The 12,767-nt window shown below is 51.6% G+C and overlaps 1 protein-coding gene across 2 annotated transcripts in view; it reads right to left on the bottom strand.

The window, feature by feature from the left end:
- The window catches only part of AGO2 (argonaute RISC catalytic component 2), a 96,433-nt gene extending 92,994 nt beyond the window's left edge, over positions 1 to 3,439 (bottom strand). For both annotated transcript variants that reach the window (XM_055432659.2, XM_088844843.1), the window contains exon 1: positions 3,276 to 3,439. In XM_055432659.2, coding sequence (XP_055288634.1) covers positions 3,276 to 3,297 — 22 coding nt within the window. In that variant the 5' untranslated portion in view covers positions 3,298 to 3,439. The remainder of the gene's footprint in view (positions 1 to 3,275) is intronic.
- Positions 3,440 to 12,767: the final 9,328 nt, after the last annotated feature.

Below are 12,767 nucleotides of genomic sequence, written 5' to 3'. Positions count from 1 at the left end.
TATCAGACTGGGACTCTGCCATAGTGTTGCCTAACAGATTATAAAGAATAAACCCTACTGGCATTTAAAAAACTCTGACACAAACTTGAAGTTATCAGGAAATAATATTCTTCTGAACTACATAAGTTTTAGGAGCTGAACCTTTCACATTTTTTTTTCCTTTCCTCAAACTTAAATCCTTCTTCAAGGTTTAACAGACCCATCAAGGGAAGCTGGACCGCTAGCCAGCCATGCCCTGCAGCAGCTCCCTGGGGCCAAGCGCCGTCTGCTATTCGGCAATGGTACAGTTACTAGGAGACTGGCCCAGTGATGGGCCCAGATCTTCTTTGAGATGACTGGGGTGGGGGAGAGAAGCAGCAGGGTGCAGGAGGAGTGAAATGACTCTAGAAACCACAGTGAGAGTCCCTCATTCTTAAAGTCACAGTCCTGTTCAGACAACTTTCCAACAAGACTTCCATGCGGCAGAAGTTACTTTGTAGCAGGTCTCTGAGGAATGTAACCCAGAAGAGTCTGAGCACAGTGAAACCTACCAACAAGCCCCCTTCAGGAGGCAATACTGAGATGCCCTTTAAAGTCTCTAACCGGTTTGGAAAAAAAATGTTCATCTATGAAGGTTCAAGGTCACTGTAGAATCCACCCATTCTAAACCACTAACTCTTTCGAATAATTAAAAAAATAAACAAAAACAAAAAACTAAGAAATAGTAACTACCTAACTTTAAAGTCCAGATACCAATTCACATACATAATAGCATTTCTAACAGGCATAACAATCCATAACAAGACTCTATTTTTTAAGTTAATTTACTTAGTAAGTCACTTAATAAGGGTATTAAAATGGGAAGTAGCAAAACTATGCTATTTTTCTACAATCCAGTTCAAATGTCTTTTTATTATTCTAAATTAGGAAATACATTAAAAAGAATTTCACCAAAGAGACTCTATTCCAAATATCCCTCTTAAATAAAATGAAAAGCCTGAGTGTGTAGAATAAAACTGAACTGCATCACAGCCTTATAATTACAGCACGCTTGTAGAGCCTGAAATTTGGGTTCATTCCCATCCTGCAGTTCACTGGCTAAGAACTATCCTGCTGCTAAGTCACTTCAGTCGTGTCCGACTCTGTGTGACCCCCATAGACGGAAGCCCACCAGGCTCCCCGTCCCTGGGATTCTCCAGGCAAGAACACTAGAGTGGGTTGCCATATCCTACAGACTCATTTATTTTTTTCAACCAAACTGTCCAATTTCAGAGCAGGTTTATCTGAGAACGGTGAATGAGAGGCCCCCTCCCCACGATGCACAGGCCCACATCAGAGCAAGATTCTTCCAAGAGCCATGGAGAACCGGGAATGACCCTGGAGATCCAGAGAACTAAAGCTTTTTGGAAAATAAAATAGACAAGAAAATATCCCAGTGCAGAGCACACAGCACTGGCAAGTGGTTCTTCCTGAAGCTCGTGTTTCAATTATACTCTAACACCCGAGCACTGGACCAGTCTACATGTAACAGGTGTTTCTTCTTGGGGGTCAAGGTCAAAAGGACCGAGAGCCACTTCTCTAAAGGGAGTGAATGGAGAGTCTGCTTGGAATCACACACATCGTCCTACTGCTCGCTGGCTGGATGACCTTCGAAAGGCTCATAACCTCTCTGTGCCTTTGCTGTCCATCTTCAAAATGACCACCAGCAACTTAGCAAGCTGTCCAGTGGATCAGTTAACGTCAGACACAACACAAAAGCTTGACTTTCCCCAAGGTTCTTTACTTTTTCTGGGCCTCCAACTTTTACATTGAAAATCTGAAAAAATGTTCAGTGTAGTGGCTAAGACTTGCTGGGTTCCTTCAGAGGGATGTGCGGGGAGATTCTCACTCACTCAGGTGTGGGGGCTACCCTACCACGTTATGGGTGGGTGCTGCCCACCCAGGGTTCTAAGAAGCCAAGTCTGTCTGCCCCCAGGACTGTGACTGGAGCCCTGGGCCTTTCCCCACCAGGGCTGAGTCACCTTCCAGATTACAGTTAAAACCATTCTATCAACTTGCTGAGAGCAATTTAAAAGTTGCTCTGGCTCAGCCTTGGAGAAGCTTTCTAACTAAGTGACATCAGAAAACAAGACAGTATTCACAAGGCACAGGACTGTTTGTGAATAGAAAGTGTTAAGGGATCCAAATGTATCAGAAGAGCCTGAAGAGGTCCCGCCAAAGCCCCAGCAGCAGGAGGCTTGGGAGGGCAGGGCCCACAGAAGGCAGGACCCAGCCGGCAGGGCCTGCAGCCCGCTGGAGCCTGGTGGACAAAGGGGACAGGATATGCCCTGTCCAAGTGGCAGGGCCAGCGGGAAATTTAGAAGCCACGTGCCTGGCGGGAGAAGGGAAAAAGCTTAACAACATTTGACCATTATCTTGGTCCAGCAAGTTAATCACCCTTCTACTCTGCATCCGCCAAAAAAAGTTCTTAAAAAAATGTGTTACTGCTCTTAGTTTTTCAGAACTTTTCTAAAGAAAGGGAGGCCAGCTAGTGAGAAAAGACGCTAAGGAAATCAGCACATCTCCTCACCTTCCTCTAGTAAATTGTAAAAGGCAATTAACACTTGAATAAGGAGCCTGTGTGTCTGGAATGAAAATAAGAGGCGCGCAGGTTTAGGGTTTTAGGGCGCCTTCCTATCCCTCTCTGTCAGCGGTCCTAACTACCAGCAAGAATTGGCCAAAATTCAGCATTTCCAGACTTTCCTTCGGAGAAGGGGCCGCAGAAGTGCTGGCAAAAAGAAAAACGAAACTGAGGGCGCTCCAGGCTCGCCGCGGCTCGGTCTGCGCCCAACGGCCGCGCTCGTCCTCGCGCCGCCCGCACCCCGAGCTCGGCGGCCCCGGCCGGGGCCTCTCCGCCCCGGGGCGCTTCGAGCGTGGCCCCGGCCTCGGCCCCGCCGGCCCCGAGCGGCGCAGGGGCCCAGGCGCCGCGCGCAGAAGGCCGGGCAGGCGGGCGCCCGGGCCTCGGGCCTACACGCGGGCCGCCCGGCCCAGTCCGCGCTCCGGCCCGGTCCCAGCCCGCCGGGCCGCGGCGGAGACGGGGCGCGGGAAGGGCCCAGGCAGCGCGGGGTGCCCCGACGACTCGGGCCCGAGGAGGAGGAGGCCGGGGCCGCGCGTCCGCCCTGGGGCTGAGGAAACGGCCGGCAGCGCCGCCCCCGACCCCCGGGCCCCGCGATGCCCCGGCCCGCGGTCCCCCGCCCGCCCGCGCCGCGCTCGCGCCCGGCCCGCCAACCGCCGCGGGGAGGAGCGCGCGGACTCACCGGGGCCGGCTCCCGAGTACATGGTGGCGCTGCCGAGGGGCTCCGGGGCCGAGGGGCGGCCGCGAGCCGCGAGGGAGCCGCCGGCCGCACGATCCGCCCCGGCGCGGCCGCCAAACAGGTTTACCCGACGCGGCCGGGGCGGCGGGCTGAGGCGGCGGCGGGCTGAGGCGGAGGCGGTGGCGGGCGGGGGAGGGGGCGGGGCGGGGCGGGGGCGGGGCGAGGGAGCGGGCGGGGCGGGGCGGGGGCGGGGCGGGAGGGGCAGGGAGGCGCGGGACGGGCGGGGCGAGGGAGCGGGCGGGACGGGGCCCGCGCGGCGGGGGCGGGGCGAGGGGCGGGGGGCGGGCCCCGTGCGGCGGGGGCGGGGCGAGGGGTGGGGGCGGGCCGGGGCGCGGGGCGCGGCGGCCCGGGCGGGCGCGTCGGGGGTGGCACGAGGCCCCGCAGCGGGAGCGCACGCGGGGCGGGGTGGGCCCTGCAGCCACTCAGAAGCGCGACGTCTCCCCCGACTGGGCGGAGCGGGCGGCGCGGCGCTGCCCCCCCTACCCTCGCCGCCGAGACCGGGAAGAAAGAAAAGAAAACACAGCCCTCCCCTCCCCGGCGCGCGCGGGCTGACCCTTCCCCATCGCGAGCCCCCGCCGCGCCGGGCGAGCTGGGGCCCCGTGTGGGCGCGGTGCGGCCCGTGCCCCGGCGCCCCGGCATCGCAGCCGGGCTCTTTTAAGCGATAAAGGAAACATGAATGTCGCGAAGGTTCCTCCGAACCCGGAGCTTGAACTTGAACGCGCCCGGGTCCTCGTACACTACTACACCGCCACCTCCCGGCGGAGAACCTACTTAGAGAATCCCTATAAAGAGCTTCAGGTTTTGGTCAATTTTAGCCGCTATCAGTGGTCAGATCAAACTGTAACTCCTCATTCCAGCCCTCCGGGCCTCCCCTGTTCCTTCACTTGGGACCCTTTATCGGACCCCCTCGTGCTCCTCCGTACATCTGTGTTCGACCCCTCGGGCAGAAACGTTCTCCCTCCAGCCAAATCCCTGCATCCAGTTTTTGTTTTTCGGAGCCATTTCCAGGGAGGCGAGCCAGAGGTCAACACCTTTCTCCCCTACTTGATGAGGGATTAGAAACCGGAAGATGAAATACAATCCAAAATTGCTTGTCATCTTTTTAACATATTTGCCTGCTCCTTTCTTCCTCTAGTAAGCAAGTATTATCTGACACGGAGTGCCTGTGACTGTGTGTTCCGCTGGCCTCAGTTCAGTTCAGTCGCTCAGTCGTGTCCAACTCTTTGCGACCCCATGAATCACAGCACACCAGGCCTCCCTGTCCATCACCAACTCCCAGAGTTCACTCAAACTCATGTCCATCGAGTCGGTGATGCCATCCAGCCATCTCATTCTCTGTCATCCCCTTCTCCTCCAGCCCCAATCCCTCCTAGCATCAGAGTCCTTTCCATTGAGTCAACTCTTCGCATGAGGTGGCCAAAGTATTGGAGTTTCAGCTTTAGCATCAGGCCTGCTACTGCTGCTGCTGCTAAGTCGCTTCAGTCGTGTCCGACTCTGTGCAACCCCATAGACAGCAGCCCACCAGGCTCCGCCGTCCCTGGGATTCTCCAGGCAAGAACACTGGAGTGGGTTGCCATTTCTTCTCCAATGCATGAAAGTGAAAATGAAGTTGCTCAGTCATGTCCAACCCTTAGCGACCCCATGGACTGCTGCCTACCAGGCTCTTCAGTCCATGGGATTTTCCAGGCAAGAGTACTGGAGTGGGTTGCCATGATGGTACAAAGATGAACGGGAGTTCTGCCTGCAAGCATCCAATAGGTTTGTTTCTCTCTCTGCGATTCTCAAGGACATTCTTAAATAAATGCAAAAGAATCCACCTGTCCTCCAGAAAGAAATGTAAAAATACTTCCATCTTCACCAAGTAATTGATATGAATGAGGGGGTCCCATGGTATCAGCCTCAGAGATGTCCATTCTTCCCCATCTAATCCTCTGCCCACCACCCCCACCCTCATAGGGGCCCAGACCACCTCTCCACCTGACCCTCATGCTGTGAAAACACAAATCCACAGATGACCCTAGGCAGCGACTCAGCTGAACGTGTGTTTAGGAGCCCAGGTAGCCTGGGTAAGTAGGCACGCCAGGGTGGGACTGGGTACCACCCAGATGTGCCATCAGCCTTAGAACAGGTGATGAGAAGGATGTTTGCTCACCAGGTGGAATCTAGCGATGGAAATGAACACCTTTCATCAAAGTAGCACAACATGGATGAATCTCTCCAAGGTTGAGTGAAAGAAGCCAGAAACCATACTGCATGAGCCCATTTGTAAAAGTTCTAAAACTAGGCAAATCGAACTACATCGTTCAGGGAAGCATCATTGAGCAGTAAAATGCTGAAGAAAGGAAAAGGTGGTTACCTCAGCGTCAGAATGGGGGTCCTGCTGTGGGTAGGGGTGCTGAGACCACCAGAGGCCTGGGGCTGTGGGCTGAGGCCATCCTGCCCGACGGCGCTGGACGTTATGCAAGTCTCTTAAGCTGCTCATTTACTTTTATATACTTTTCTGTACCTTCGCTATATTTCACCATAAAGACATTTGAAAATCATAATCATAAATGTTGTCACTCTAGTTCGGAACCCTTCACGCCCAGCACTGCTCCGTTCCGCCCGGCTCCCTCACCATTCCCACCGCACTATTTTTATCGATCCTTGGCCTCTCCACTGTGCTACAATTGCTGCCTCCCTTCCTTTCAGCTCAGCCTTACGCTTCTTTGATGGCTTGTGTTGGGTAACTTTGTTGCAAGGGCTCCTCTGAAGGTCTGGCCAGACCAGGTCTCCTGAGCGCTTCTCTGCAGAGTGCGCAAGCCTACCCACCGCTCCTGCTCCACCACGAGGGCACCCTCTCTCCCACCTCTCCCGGTGGCGGGAGTCCAGCTGCTTTCTGCTCTCCGCCTCGTCTCCCACTAGCTCCAGGCCTACCCCATGAAGCCACGTCCCTCTCCTATCCCCTCCTCCCAGCTCTTTCTCCTGTGTCCCCAGTACGCCAGTATTTACCATCCACAGGGAAAAAAAACCCAGGCCCCTCTGCCTTCTGCCTCTCCCCCAAGGAGCGAGATCACTTAACCCACTTAGTCCAATCCACTCAACTGTGTGTGAAACACCTCTAGGCCCATCTCTGTTCTTCCAGGTCTTAATCCAACACTCGGGTGTTGACCACATGGGGTGGATTCGCAGGTCTTCTGGGGCCCAGTCTTTCTCCCTGATGTAATTCACTGCTCCGTACATACTTGAATCCTATATGATCCCTCTGCCTGGCTAGACCTGCAGGGCTGTAGTCACAGCCAGGGATCCCCAGGTCTGCACATGGGAGTCACTGGATCTGTAGCAGTAACCCTGCAAGAAAGCAAAAGACACTCGGAAAACACCAGGCTTGCTGCTGTGGTCATCAGGCCCATAGGAGCTCAATGCAGGGTTCCTTTGTCTCTTCAAGACTAAAGTGTGGGCACTGAGAGAAAACAGTTTCCAAAAACATGTTCTGCATGTGATAAATGAGGGGTTAGGAGATTACATAAACTGGGAAGCACTGAGTTAAACAACACTGAATAGATGCACTGGCTACAGCCCTTCTCAGAGCATTTAACACAGTCTTGAGTTTTGATTCTAGGGATTTCCCTGGATCCTATCATTTCAGGAACAAGTGAAACACATTTGTTTCATTTCAGGAAAAATGTGCTTATACTCCCAAGCAATTTCATCACACTCACTGGAAAAGACTCTGATGCTGGGAGGGATTGGCGGCGGGAGGAGAAAGGGATGAAAGAGAATGAGATGGCTGGATGGCATCACCGACTTGATGGACATGAGTTTGAGTGAACTCTGGGAGTTGGTGATGGACAGGGAGGCCTGGCATGCTGCGATTCATGGGGTCGCAAAGAGTCTACGACTGAGCAACTGGACTGAACTGAACTGAACCCGACATTAAATGGAAACCAGTTAGTTTGAATACATAAATCACTTTTGGCATTTATGCACTCAACAGAGGCTAAGTCAAGAATCCTGAACACACAAACAAGGAGGGCCACCTCCTTGCAGCACCCACTGTCAGCTGTCATCCCCTGGAACCCGGAAGCCTGGGGTTCCTAATCTATGACCTAATCTATGTCCAGGAGACACAGTTTACTGTAGTGTGTCTGCTCCTCCATGTAATGAGGAAAGAGCAGCCAGGATGCCACTGACAGGAAAAAACTCACTCAGAGGAAGGATTTAGATGTAAACATAAAGCTATAAAACTTTTTAAAAATAATGGAGAGAGAAAATCTTTGGGTTCTATGGCTAGGCAAACAGTTCTTAGGGACAATCCATAAAAATAAAAGTGGATGCCTTAGACTTCATCAAAATTAAAGCTCTGTGAAAGCCTCTGTTAAAAGCATAGAAAGAGAAGCTATAGAGTAGGAGGAAATATTTGCATGGCGCACATCTGCCAAAGGACCAGGATCTAGAAATAGAACTCTTAGAATCCCACTGTATAAGAGCGAACAATCCATGCAGAACGCGGGCAATAGAGACGGAGAGACGCTCGCAACAGAGGAGCCGCCTGTGCAGACGGTCACGCGAACAGATTCAACACCACCAACCACTAGAAAAACTTGAATTCAACCCACAATAAGGTAACATCATGCACCTATCAGAATGGCTGGAATTAGAAATCAGTGGAGGCAACAAAGCTGAAGAGAACTTGGAGAAACTGGATCAGTCCTGCTTCGCTGGTGGGAACATTCAATGGTAGAGTCTTCAAGGAAAGCAGTTTGGCAGTTTCTCAAAAATCAAACATACAGCTACCACATGGCCCAGCGAGTCAAACTCCTGGGCATTTCTCCCAGAGATGTGACCACTCAGGTTTACAACATAAACCTGTATATGAATATTTATAGCAGCTTTATTTGTATAACCTAAAACTGGAAACAACCCAAATGTCCTTCACTGGATGAATGGTTAAACTAACTGTGGTTGGTCCATACCATGGAACACTCTTGAGCAGTAAAAAGGAGCAAATGATACATAGCCACTTGGATGAATCTCAAGAGTTATGCAGAGGGAGAAAAAGCCAACTCCAAATGCTTCCATGCTGTATGATTGCTTTTATATGCCACTCCTGAAATGACAAAATAACAGAAAGGAATAACAGGTTAGTGGTTGCTAGGAGCTGAAAAGGGGCGGGTGATAGGGAAGATGGTGGGTTATGAAAGGGTGTCATGAAGGACCCTTCTGGTGGTCAAAAAGTTCTGTATCTTGACTTTGTCAAAGTTAATATGCTGGCTATGATATTGTACAGTAATTTTGCAAGTTATTACCCTTGGGGAGATGGATAAAGGGTACCTGGGATCTCTCCATTTTATTTCTTACTTAATGGCACATGAATCTACAATAATCTCAAAGCAAAAAGGTTAATAATACAAACACTCTTGTGTGCTAGAAGCCCACCCCTGCAAACACATACAGATACCGTAGGACAGAATTATTAGATTGATGCCAATGCATCTTGCAAGAAATGTCTCTTTCCTGCCTGGAGAAGTCAGGTCCTAGACTTAAACCTCTAAAAAAACAGTTTCTAAGATGTTTGAAAGTACTTTCTGGGGAGTTACAATACAAGCCAAACTCCCAAGCAAGGTCATTTTCCTGGAAGCTGTGTGAGTGAGAGTCACCTGAATGGTCCCCCTCAGGTTCAAGGATGGGGGCTGTAGGCCAACTACCAACCCTGTAACCCCCATTCTCTGTACCCCCGTTCCCCACTGCTCAAGTAGTTGGTTCCATCCCTACCATCAAGGACTGTCAGAAAAAAAATACCAGGAACATATGTGCACTGGCAGAGCTCTACCTGTTTATTTGTTGGTTTCCTTCATTTGTCATTGAAATACTAAACATACACATTGGGTGCCTTATGGGATTACCCATCAAGTGCAAACTACTGATCATCTGAAAAGAGCTGAAACGCCATGGAGATGCCATGCACTCCTGGAAGAACTAAGTTAGTAGCTGAGTTGCTCGGCGATTCAGGTGATGTTTGGCACATGTCTTTATATATGACATCCCGAAGTGTCTCACGGCTACTTAGTATACTGTGCAGGCTGTATTCTCCTGACTGCCACCTTTATTGGGGGGGGTAACAGAAGCAGCCAAAAGACAGCCTCGTTGTCCGACCAGAGACAAGAGGGTTGGCGGTGGAATGGGAGCCTTCCAGACCCCTCAGCTCCGTCCAACGCACAGAGCCTGGAGGTGAGCCACCAGGAAGGCCATGGAGGTGACCACACGGTGTCGTGGTGACATGGTGAGGGCCTGTTTCTGACCTGCCACCACCACCCTCTAAGGGTCTGATGGTCTGGCGCCTAACGGGCCGGGGTAGAGGGCTTGCATGTCACATTCTGTCCTCTGTGAGCTCACATTCTGCTTCCCCAGACAAGGCGAGTCCTTTTCGGTTTTATGAACAGTCTCTCCTTAAGCTGCTGCATTTTTGACATGGGCGTTGATCTTCATTGATGTCCGTTGGTGTCCATTGATTGACCTCCGCCTTCCAGCAGGCACACTTACTTGACGCCCCTTCAACTTAACGCAAGATCCAAGTCCTCTTTGAAGGACCCCCGGGTCCCACCTGCCAGGTGTGGGTGGCCTTGCCTCCCTTGGTCCCAGCCTGAGGATGGCCCAGGTGTCTGGAGAGGACCACCACATCCCCCACCAGGCCACTGACTCGTTTCTGCTGTAACTTCTCCTGCTGCTGCATGTTCTCCCGAGACCTTGGGGGTGAATGCGGATGTGGTGTATGCAACCTGTAGTGTTTCCTGGAGTCAAAAGAAACAAATACAAGCTATTTTTCCTATAGGGAGAAGCCATTAAGCAAACATTAAAGCATATTAAGTGCTAACCAGTATTCATTTTTAACTCAACACAACAATAGCTTTATACTGTCATTCTTATCATTTAGTGTGATGTTTCTTCTAAACAATCTACTGATGAACTATCATTCACCAAGGTTTTTGGCTGTAAGGTCAGTATTTTTAGATTAACCATAATTCTATGTACTGAGGACAATTTTTAAAATTAAATGTAAGCAGAATGAAACATCAAAAAATCCAGGAATTCATGTAATAAAAGATGTGCAAAACACTTCAGAAATCTATAAAACGTTACTGAGACATTTCGTAAGACCTAAACAAATAGAGAAAGAGCATTTCCTAGACTCACTAATGTAAAGTTGTCACTTGTCCCCAAACTGATCTATACATTCACTGCAATCCCAATGGGTTGTTTCTGTTGTTGCTGTTGGGGTGGCAGCAGGGGACGGCCTTGAAAAGCTTATTTTGCAATTTGTGTGGAAACACTAAGGGCAAAAACAGCCACGTCACTCTTGAGAAGAACCGGGTGGCAGGGTTTGCTCTCCCAGGTCAAGACTGTACTATGAAGCCGCGGTGATTAAGACAGAGCGGCACCGCCCTGTGAATAGACAGAGACAGATGGGAGAAGACGGAGATCAGGAAGCAGCCACACGTGTGCAGGCTTGACTGGTGAGGAGGCGGGCACCTCGGAGCATGGGCGACAATGGCTTTCTCATAAGCGGCGCTGCGACAGTTAGGGATCCACCAGGGAAAATGCATCGCGACTCAATTCCAAGGAGATTCCAGACTCACATGCAAGGTGAGACAGTAACAACTTTGTAGAAAAGTACAGTGGTGCTGGATGGCCTCACTGGCTCGATGGACAGGAGTCTGAGCAAACTCCGGGAGGCGGTGAAGGACAGGGAAGTCTGGCGTGCCGCAGTCCACAGGGTCACAAAGAGTCAGACACGATAACACAGGAGGCTGTTTTCACGGGGTAGATAAAGATTTTCTTTCTTTTTGTTTTCGCCACACCGCACGGCTTGTGGTCTGTTTCCAGACTAGGGAGCAAATCCAGGCCCCCAGCAGTTACTGAGTTCTAACCACTGGACTGCTAGGGAATTCCCCTAATGTTTCATGTGAGACATTCCTCTCCATCACCGGCCAACCCATCCCCATGACCGAGGAAGTCAGCTCTTCAACACCAGAGAACTCCTGGCCTACCTGTTGACATCGGCCCCAGAGGCCCCTGGGCCTGCCCTCGTCCAGTCGCCATACTTTTCAAAGCGTGAAAAGCTTCACACGCCATCCTTTGCTTGTGGGGGTAAAGACACAGCCAGGCGTGGCCTGCCTCCTGGGGAACAGCCCTCAACCCTCCACCTTGCTGTGTGTGGGGCCACCCTGACCACCTTTGTCACTCATCCTCCTGCTGCCCTGAGCCTGGTTTGAGGGAGTTAGGAAAAGCGATCCCAGAGGCAAATCTGGGTGTGCACACTGGAGGAAGTCACAGGCCCACATGCTCGTCTTCTGCCCACATCTAGAACCTCACCTCCACTTCTGACTAGAACCAGGCTCTTTGTCAATGTCAAGAATTGGTAAAGAATCTGCCTGCCAATGCAGGAGACCCAGGTTTGATCCCTGAGTTGGGAAATTCCCCTAGAGAAGGGAATGGCAACCCACTCCAGTATTCTTGCCTGGAGAATTCCATGGACAGAGGAGCCTGGCGGGCAACAGTTCATGGGGTTGTAAAGAGTCAGACACGACTGAGTGACTAACACTTTCACTTTCAAGCCGTGCTCGGGTTTCTGTCTCGTGAAGGTCATCCTGGTGAAGCTAGGTGGCCTGTCTTCTCTGAAGAGGCTGTGGGTGGAGCCTCATGGACCCTGAACCTGCTGGGATTAGCGTGGCATCCCCGTTGGGACCTCCTGGGCTGGTGTGGCCAGTGGCGAGAGGACACAGGTCTTGTTCCTACTGTGGGGCCTGGAATGCCAGTGGGTGCTCTGTAACGGTCCCCCAGCACCCAGCAGAGGGCCCCTCTCTCCACGGCCGTGCGCACCGGACAACCAGAACTGGGGCACGTCTGGATGCAGACAGTCAGCCGAGGACAGGGGACTCAATCCACCTTGCTGGGCTCTCGAGTTCAGGAGAAGAGTCTCATTCTGCCTTTCCTGAGAAAGCAGAGCTGAGCGCGGCTCTGTCATTCGCCTCCCGGCGTTGCAAGCCTCCTCTGGCCCCAGGGTCTGTTCTTGGCACCACATGTATCTCCTTCTCCAGTCCTCAGGCCAGGCTTGAACTAAGTGGCTTCTTCCGATCCTTGACACCAGCCGCCTCCCGATCGGGTGTGGAGGTGCTGTCCCGCTGAGGGGTCGTAGCCCGTCTCCTGGTTTCCTCCAACTGTGAGGTTCACTGACGCACTGGTCCCCAGTTTTGTTCACATACTCCCTAAAGTCATTTAAAATATGTTTTATTCCCCTCACACATTAAGTTGACACCTAAAAGACTGCATAAGCTTAAATAGCTACAAAGAATACAATTTCTGGCACACTGTAAATATTGACACTTAAAAATAAAACTGTCGTATCACTTTTAAATGTAACCAGATGGGATATGAATACCATATCGATTTGACATT

The sequence above is a fragment of the Moschus berezovskii genome, chromosome 16 (genome assembly GCF_049115385.1).
Source record: "Moschus berezovskii isolate FMDL1 chromosome 16, NW_MosBer_1.0, whole genome shotgun sequence".
Classification (NCBI taxonomy): domain Eukaryota; kingdom Metazoa; phylum Chordata; class Mammalia; order Artiodactyla; family Moschidae; genus Moschus; species Moschus berezovskii.
The sequence above is the reverse complement of the archived record's forward strand: the minus strand, read 5'-3'. Positions and strand labels throughout refer to the sequence as shown.